The following is a 10000-nucleotide window of genomic DNA, read 5'->3' as shown; positions in this document are numbered from 1 at the left end:
GACAGAACGGAAGGAGCCAGACACACTTGGACACTGTGTACTGCCATACTATCTGGGCATTTCTGAAAGGATTGGCAGGATAGTATGTGGCTTACGGATTGGCGTAGCCTACAAGCCTCTACGCACCATCTGTGATGTCATTTCAAAACTAAAGGACCCAATACCAACTGGTGATAAATCAGGAGTAGTTTACCATTCATCATGCAAAGACTGTGACCAATTATACTGGAAGAAATTTAAAACAATGGCAAGATGAACATAATAGAGCAATTCGGCTTGGAAAGTTGACTCAGTCAGCCATAGCACGTCTTTGCCTGCAATCTGACTATAAAGTTGACTATGATGGGATCCGTGTCCGAGACGCTACATCTAACAAACGACAGAAATTGATGTTGGAAGCATGGCATGTGAAGAGCCGGAAGGATGGTCTAATTGGGGAGACGGTGGGCATACCCACACAATACACACCTACAATGCAAATGGCAAAAGCTGGATAAGGTGAGCAAACAAACAACACTCAATCCCAAACACCACATCTACGTGTGCACAACACCCAACGAGAACCCCAACACTCGCACAACTAACACCTCATCATCGCCAACCTGGACACGAAACCAGCCAAGGTCGTGCCCCGGAAACACAAAAACAACAAGCGCACACACGTGCTCACCCAGACACAAACAACACCAGATAACGTGCAAGTAAAAACAAAGAAAGAGCAGAGCACACCTTCAATTTTGTGATTTGACGTTTGTTTTTGCTTTAGCAAAATTAAATAAAAAACACTTCTCCATTTGACCTCAAACACCAGCACGTGACCGGAAATGAGCGGTTATATCGAAGTAAAAACCAGACACGTGCTGAGGCTCGGGGTCTATTGTGCCTGAGGAAGCCGGCTGTGAAGCTGGCGAAACGCTGCCTGAGACCAGGTCTGCTCTCGCTTTATTTGCTCAAATTAGCGGTCGATCTAGTGTTTTACTTTTGGTTGGAAGCACCTTCTGCTTCTTAAAAAAGGGGGTGAGAGGCAGAAGGGTGTGATGGGGTGAGAGAGGGAGTGGGGAGTGAGAGGAGGGGGGAGTGAAGGGAGGGAGAGGAGGAGGGGGTATTCCGGCAGATGCGATGCCCAGCTGAACGTCCATCCAAGAGACGGTGCACACATTGATGAATCATCCTGCCTGTAAAACACTGGGATGAGTTCAGAGCCGAGTTGTGATACGAACCCAGGCGAGACAGCTTAGAGCGAGAATGCGTACTTCTCGACTATGCTGCCATGATCTGGCGATTCATTGCTATATGAAAACTGAATTGATCCGAGCAGCAGTTCTGACTACTAATATAATTATTTAAAGAAAAAAAAAAACATAGAAAGAGCTTTCGTTTGGCCAATTGGCACATTCTTTGACACTCTTTCCTCTTCTCGACCTCAGAGAGAGATAGCATGAGAGAAGGGAAGGAAAGGCAGTGCGGGGGGGGGGGGAAGGAAAGGCAGTGCGGGGGGGGAGAAGGCAGCGCGGCACTGCGGGGGAGGGGGGCAGAGAACGAAGCAGGTGTGGGAAAAAAATCCTCTGCACTTGCACAAACTACTGAGTTAATATTGTTGCGGTTCAGCCTCCAAGGCAATGGCGTCCATCATACAGTAAGCCCCAGACAGTTATTTCATTAATATATGTGCAGTTAGACCTCTCCCTCATGTCTAATGGGTCAAATGGGCGAAGTGTGTTGTGTGTGTCTCACAGTTAGGTCTGATTATATCTTTATCTTCATTCCAACTCTTTTCCTCTTATTCCTGAAATAAATCCAACCACGCACCGCACCCAGACAGCCGCTTCTGAAAACCACAGCAACATCCTCCATAATAAGAATGTGTTCTCGCGGAGGGCAGAAGAAACATAACCGACACGACGGCTCCGCTGTGAGAATACGGCGTCAAGGGAGATAGTAGAACCAAACACTAAACGCCAATGCTGTACAGAATGCACTAGCTGCTTTCTTTTCTTTTCAACCCATTTTTGCATCTAATAATTATATCCAATCCTTTCCTTCAATCCATGACACAGATCAGGGCAGGCACCACGCACACCTCCACCTGTGAAGATCACCACTGTGAAAGATAACCGCATGCCCAATGGCAGACCCACATGCAGCCCCATGGTAATTTATCATCGTACAGTAAGGGGCACAAATAGCGCACCTCTTCATTCGGGTCTGCGCGCTGATTACAATGGTATCTTACCATCACATTGTACAGGACGCGCATGGCGCATATCTTTGTTCGGGTCTGCGCTGTTTCACGATGGTGTCTTACCGTGGATTTTTTGCTCACCACCACGGCCAACAATATCTGCCATGGACGGCAGACATCTTCACGCACCTCCGCGTGGACGCAGCTGCCACCAAGTAGATGCATGCTGTACGGCCCGGATCGCCCGGGCCGCATGGCGTATGGATGAAGCAAGCACATTGAACAGCACCAACCGCAGCGTGCCGGGAGTGCCCGAGTAGGCATGTGGGACCGGCGCGGCCCTCGGCCAGTCACCGGAGCATGGCCCGGGAGTTCGGTGTGGAGAGATTCATATCGCGGGGTTCGGAGCGAGACGATTCCACAGCTCAGTGAGGTATCACCGGATGCACCAGTGAGGCCACTTCTGGCCATAACGGCCGGGTAGTGTGGTGTTCGGGGCCCAATGGGAGCATCCGATTCGGGTGACGATGCATCACTTCGGGACGGCACCCCGCCCTGCACCGCAGGGCCTATAAATAACGGATTGTGAATGAAGCAGGCACATGTGGTGCGTGCGTCTGCTTCATGCCATCTTCTTCTTCACACACTCGTCGCTGGCTCCACCCACCCGCCTGATCCCGGCTGCCTCTCGCTGCTGGACAACCCACTCACCTGGCTCCACCAAAATTCCTCCCTCACGCCTGACGGTCTTGCCCTTTTTCTGGATCGGTGCATTTGCTGCGCCGACATCGTAATCAAGCAGGAGACAATGCGCCAACCCTCGAACTTCGATCGCTCAGCGGAGCTTCCCCCAAAACGTACTGAGGAGCACGGTTTGTCAACCGTGCAAGGTATTACGAGACAGTTAGCCTCATCTCCTCTCCTTTCTTAAGATTAACTCATCTTCGTGTGTGTGTGTGTGTGTGTGTGTGTGTGTGTGTGTGTGTGTGTGTGTGTGTGTGTGTGTGTGTGTGTGTGTCATGGTGCCTGACCTCGTTTAAGTTAAGAGTGCAGAAGAATTGTATCCGGATAAGTCTGCTCTGTGTCTGCTTCAGTAAGTTGCTTGTTTTGTTATCACACCACACATTTCTTTCTATCCCTGCTTACACACAACAATAAATCTATTCACTGTGCCACATATTTTTCCTCACCTGCCTGTAATAAATGTTTGTGTAGAAATGTTCCCAGCTCGTTTTGGTCTTTTCTTTCATTGATCCAGCATGGTCCGTTTCCTTGCCAAGCCGGGACTTTATTCCCAACTATCCGTTCTTTTAGCCGGTACGTTCCTTGGCAGCGTCGCTTGGCTGCATCTGATCCGGAAAGGTGATCCGGTTCGGACAAGGCGTACCGAGGGCATGTCCCCCGGTAATTAGGTCACATGATTATTTTTAGGTAACCGATATTCGTCGGAGGACCCCAAGTCACGTGGTTGCGTTATTGGTGTTCACGGTCGGTTATTGACCCTCCGTGTTACGGAGTTATCCGTGTGTGACAGCCTGCGATTCTGGGGATTCTTGTGGGAACCAGAGACAGCTTCCACCCCCCCCCCCCAGTGGTCTTCTCGTCCCGACCCCGAGTCCGTAACAATATATTGTTATGGCCACGTGTATTATGAGGGGGTTAATCCTCGTTTCTCCTTGGAAGAGCCGGACCTGGGGCCACCGTTCACAATTAACTTCATGGTACGTGGGTTGCTCTACAACCACGAATGCCAATCAGTTAACCAGGAGTTCCAGTGTCCACCGTTTAACTAGAGGTCACGTGGCTTCCTGAACAGGGAGCACGCCGTCGGCAATGCCCCAATCTTATCTTGATTCGATCTTAAGTAGATCGGCCGAGCGTTTTCCGCGAGTGCGTCCCGACTATGACAGGTGAATTAGTTTGGTAATTACCTCCCAGTCTATCTAGGTTCGGACAATGCTGGATCAATGGAAGAAAAGGACAAGCATGGACAGGTTGAAACGTCAACAAGGGATTTATTAATAAGAAAAAAATAAATAAACTGAAGAACTTTTTATTTCTTTGTGATGAAAATAGGTAAATTCAAATAAATCAAAATAATCTCAAGCAAATGAAGAACAGACAAAGAGCAGATGCTTATCACTATGCTTTACTTAACGATTAAACAGGAGACAAGGTACCCAGTAGATCATTCAGGGAGGAAAGAAATCCGGTCTCAGCTTACCAAGGCAGAAGTCGTCATGCGTCAAATAAAATGTGTGAGCGTGCCTTGGTCCACTGCCAGCGCCAGCACCCTGCCTCACTGTGCACACACTCGGAAACAGGCTCGAACACCAATCAACGTCACGTCATCACCCCCAGGAACCAGGGATGCCAAGAATCAGGTACGAGCAAAACCAGCAAGAACGGTCCAACCATTACCCCCCATCAGGAGCCGTAACCAATGGACAACTGTAAGGCACTGTGGGGAGCTGTGAGGAGCTGTGAGGAGCTGTAACCAGCTGTCACAAAACTGACTGGAGCTGAAAGGAACCGTCGCCCATCTATGACCGGCTGTCACAAAAAACTGTCAGGAAAGCGGTCCTCCCATCCTTTTTATAGGCGACCAGTGTGGGCGGATCCTCAAACAGACGTCAGCCAAATCCACCTTGCCTATTGGCGCATCGTTGCATGTGACCAACTGTCAACCTCGCGATCATGCCTTCCTTACCAGAGCGAGATGCAACCCTAAATCAACACAGGCCTGGCTTATGATGCCATGTTTGGGGTGCTGGACGAACAGCAGAAAGCAGCCATTTGCCAGAATTACCGAGCGAAAACGTGAAGCGCTCACAAAACGTCAACAACAACCATAACCTCTCTTTTCAGCCTGACATGAACAACAGCCAGCCAGCCAGCATCCATAGAGCTGTCAAACGGGGCGTCAAATGTCAATGGAAAAAGGTGGATGTCAAATGTCGATTAAAGAGAGGTGGGTGTTGAATGTCAATGAAAGAGATGTGAGTGAGGTAAATGATCCACAGCCGTATTTGACTAACAGAATAACTCCTCAGGAAAAGCCCGCGGTCTGCTTAATCAAATGTCCTGTAAGTCCAAAGTGGAAATAATGTGTCCCAATGGAAAGGGGGTAGAACAAGCCTCCATTGGGCTAACAGCTATCTCGCATGTATGAACATGTCCTAAAGATGAAAAGGCCATCCCATAAGAAAGGGAATCTGTTCTACACCCTTCTCCAATGCATCAAAGTGTTAGAATCCCTCCAGACAAGGGGAGGGGTCTATTCTGGACTTGCATTCATGGAAATAACTGTCTTAGGACCTGAATATTGTATGCATTAGTTGGATCCGATTCTGAAATACATAACAATATGAATCCATAACAGATCTATATTTTCCTCAGCTACCAGACTGGTTTCATCACTTATTGGGGGTGTATAGCATTGGCATTCCCATGTATGTACAATGTGTGAACGTCTTTATAGTTGTTGAGGAACTCTGGGAAGGGATCGAAACAGCGTTAGCACTTACCTTGTGTAAGTCTTCTTGGGTCGCTTTATGCAGCTACTTGGGCTGGAGGAGTATGGGAGGGGGCCAATCATTTATATAATCCGACCCACCTGGGTGTAGTCGATTCGGTGAGAGCTGATTGGCTATTCCCTCCATTTACAGGTGAGAGATGTGGGTGGGTCTTTCTATATACAGAAAATAGCCAATTCTGCATCCCCATTCCTGCACCAGCTCTACTCACATCCTGAGCCACGGAAATTATTCTATACTTCGAGATTACATCTGCACAGACATCTATATGAATAGACAAGATGTTCACACATTGACACAACTGTAGAGAGTTATAGATACACTACTCGCAGATCTATATTTTCTTTTCTATTTCCTTATCTTTATTCTTTATCTTCCAGCTGCTATGCAGCATAAGGCCCGATCAACTACTCTACACCCTTTCCTATCTCGGGCTGGATGTTGCGCTTCTTCCATTGTAATTCCAGTTTTCATTGAATCATTCTCTTCATTTTGCTTACATACTGTTTCTTGATATACAAACTGCCCTTCTACTGTTCAACCTCCTTTGGTATATATATATTTTTTCTCCCAAATGTCTTTCCTCCTCAATTCTTTCAATGTTGAAACCATTTCAGTCCAAACCACGTGTTCTTCTCTTCCATCTACTTCAGGTTCCTTCTTGGTCTACCATTTCATTATGTTTGTACCATATCCTGCTACTGTGTGGACTGTGCTTCTCCGCTGACGCACCTCTGGTAGCTTGTACATGTTGCTGTGTTTGAGCCTGGGGAGTAACTGCTGAAATCTGTCTGTCTGGGTTTTCCCGACATCTTTGTTCTTTGTTCCTTTCACATTTCTTTCTAAATTTTTGTATAATAATTTATATATTTTTTTATAATTCCCTATATTCATTCTAATTCTTGCTTTTTCTCCTATGTCATCTCCTTCGGGTTCTTTCTTGGTTTACCTTTTCATTCTCACACTCACTGGAGCTTGTTAAACTCTTTCTGTGACATCTTAATTTCTTGTAAAATAATCCCATTTTTGGCATGTTTCTCAACAAGTGCACTTCAAAGGAATTGAAGTTTTTCCCTCCTCTGATATATGAATCATCCACTCACTACATGGATCCTCAAACAAAGTCGGTGTATCTTTATATCATTATATATATATATATATATATTTTTTTTTTTTTATTCATCGTCCTGATCTCATTAATTTAAACAACAAGGTAAATAACTAAAAAGATGTAAATGACATGGTCACGCTTTTTTTTGTATACAAAGTCAAGGTTGTGGAAGAGCTAGAATATAGAATTAACAGATCAGGATGCAACAAATAGAAGGGGGAACCACACCAATAGCAGGGCCAAGGTTCAAAATATAGAGAGACTTGGACAAATACTGCAGGGTGGACAAAATGGACACAGAAGCAAACTCTCAGGAAGGAAAAAACGGAAATTTGGAAGGAGGTAGGTTTGGAGTGGGTTAATGGGGGTAGGAAAGATCATGGTTTTTCAGGGAGGGGAGGGAGGGAGTAGTGGGGCAACTTAGCATAACAATTGTGCATTTTGTGAGGAAAGCACAAAATTTGGCACACTAGTAACCGAACATATTATGAACAGATTTGGATATTGGGCCATCTCAAATTCAGCCGCTGATGGCTGTTGCAGCCATTTTCCACTGCCATCAAAAATTTTTAGATGGCCCAACATCCAAATCTGTTCATAATATGATAGGTTACTTGTGTGCCAAATTTGGTGCTTTCCTCACAAAATGCACAATTGTTATGCTATATTTAGCTAAGTTGCCGCACTAGAGGGGTTACATGCTCGCTGGAAAGGTTGAAATTAAATAAAACAGTGAATTTAGTACTAACCGAGTACTGTATTTATTTACAGATACATTATAGAGAAACTAAAAGAGTTGAGTGAAGTGGATAGTGAAAGGTAGGTTAAAACAGAGCCATCGTAGTTGATTATTTACATCCAGAATTTATTTCCTCCTCTTCACCCGTTTAATTACAATTAATTCTCCGAAGAAGGCCTTTTGATGTAGGTACGTTTTAGTTATATTTTACACTAACACTTTGCGATGCACCATTTTAGAAAGTTCTGATCGATCAAGAGACTTACTTTGTACAGCGAGGGACGCTCGGTGTCTGCCGAAAGTTCTGTGCTTCGTAAATCATCCCATAATGAACCGAGAACACCGCGGCAATTATGACGTCACCCGGAGCCTGCGTTGCACGCAGTTCGTCGAACATCGCACAGGCTTCGACCTCAAGCAAACAAAGCACGAGCATCAAGTAGGATCTGAAAACGAGTCCAACAGGAAAATCCATCGTGGTTCCCTGCACGATGTTCGCAACTCGTGTGTTGGGTTCGACCCGAACCTGTCTCACATGCCTGACACGGCTTTGCCTTCCAAGATGACAAACGAACCAAGACATGAATGATGAAGCTGATCCTCCCTCTCCGCTCCACGAGACACGATGAGGACAGGGAAGGCGATGACTGTGATCTCATGCACATAATATAGCGATTTGATCTGCACTGATTAATAAAAACCTACTATGGTTTGATTATAACCGTTTTGAAGCAATTATATTAGTCCCCACTTACTAATACTCATGTAGATTATAAATTGGATATTTCGTTTTAATGCTCCTCTTCGCGAGTTTTAATTGCGTATTTGAAAATTGAAACGTTGCGAGAAAAACTGTCCCTCTTGTCTCCTTCTCTCCTTGTACATTGTGTGTGTTACCTCTCATACGAGCCTCGACAGTGTGTACCAAAAAAAGAAAAGTCAACTTGAGATCAAATTTCTAAAATCGTCAATCGACTTGAAATTTGAACAAGATATGCATGTAACGTTACTGGACTGGGAAGGCAACTATTTTTGTGGTCAAAGGTCAACCTGAGGTCAAACGCCTTGAAAATCATCAATTTTTATCTGAAAAATCGAATTAAGGTCAAACTTCTAAAATTATCAATTTTCAACTGAAAAATTGTCAATTTACATCCTATTAACTTGACAGTTGAATAGTATTCGCATAATCCATCACTGAATTGGGAAAGCAACTACTTTTGAGGTCAAAATGTCAAGGACAACTTCCTAAAATCATCAATTTCAATCTGAAAAATAATCAATTTTCATCCGATTGACCTGAGCTTTGATTAAGATTGTCAGTTTCAAACCTTAATGAAATGGACAATTTAATGTATTCATGGCAACCTTTGGAGATGGGGTGGATTTTGTTTGTATCGTGATCTGCACGGCGTCTTTTTCTTGTAACTTGCAAAATCAAAGACTTTTCAAGTATATTGGTCAGTCGATTTTGTTATTCTGCCTGTTTGTCTGTCTGTTTGTTGCCTACGGGTCACAATTTCAAACCGATTTTCACGAAACTTCACCACATGGTAGAGTTTGTCAAAAGGAAGAAGCGTATTGTTTTTAAGGTCAACATAGGCCCATGGTCAACAACTCAAGTGGTATTTCTATAATCCTCAATTTTCATCTGATTGACTTGAAATTTGAATTGGAGTTATAATTCAGGTTACTAAATTCAAGTAGCCAATTATTTTGAGGTCAACATTGACCAAAAGCCCAACATAGGCCAATAGTCAACAACTAAGGTGATATTTCGAAAATCCTCAATTTTCATCCCATTGACTTGAAATTTGAAAAAAAGTTATATTTCAGGTTAACTAATTCAACCAGCCAATTATTTTTGAGGTCAACATCGGCCCAATGTCAACAACTAAGGTGGTATTGTTAAAATCCTCAATTTTCATCCCATTGACTTCAAATTTGAAGAGGATTTGCATATCAGGTCACTGAATTCAACACCAATTATTTTGGATGTCAACAAAGGCCGAATTTCTAAAATTGCCAATTTTCATCCAATTCACTTGGAATTTGAAGAGTTGCCCATTTGGTCATTGAATTCAACCAGCAATTAATTTTGAGGTCAAATTTGTTTGATGGATTTTGCCAGTATCGTGCTCTGCATGACGTCTTTTCTTGTTTGTCCATTTGTTTGTGTGCAGGATATCTCCAAAAGTTGTGGACGGATTCGGATGAAACTTGTTGGCCAGGTTGGGGGTGTGATGAGGACAAATTTATACAATTTTCGTGAAGAACTGAATCCAGATCCGGACACGATAATTATTTAATTTTTAAGTGATTCTTCACCTTTGAGAGATCAGGCCAAAAACGACATATAGCATGATATTTCAAAAATATCTTGGGCCCATATGTTCTCGTGGATCAGGCATTGCGTAGTAGAAGTATGCGCT

General features: G+C 44.2%; 1 protein-coding gene across 1 annotated transcript in view; it reads right to left on the bottom strand.

Annotated features, from left to right (window-relative positions):
* LOC147034445 (extracellular calcium-sensing receptor-like) overlaps positions 1–8182 on the bottom strand; it is a 109251-nt gene extending 101069 nt beyond the window's left edge. Inside the window, exon 1 of the mRNA XM_085883550.1 lies at positions 7835–8182. Coding sequence (XP_085739676.1) covers positions 7835–8151 — 317 coding nt within the window. The 5' untranslated portion in view covers positions 8152–8182. The remainder of the gene's footprint in view (positions 1–7834) is intronic.
* Between the last annotated feature and the right edge of the window lie 1818 nt (positions 8183–10000).

Source organism: Eptatretus burgeri, chromosome 1 (genome assembly GCF_056783735.1).
Source record: "Eptatretus burgeri isolate ZD-2024b chromosome 1, Ebu_testis_v1, whole genome shotgun sequence".
NCBI classification, from domain to species: domain Eukaryota; kingdom Metazoa; phylum Chordata; class Myxini; order Myxiniformes; family Myxinidae; genus Eptatretus; species Eptatretus burgeri.
The sequence above is the reverse complement of the archived record's forward strand: the minus strand, read 5'-3'. Positions and strand labels throughout refer to the sequence as shown.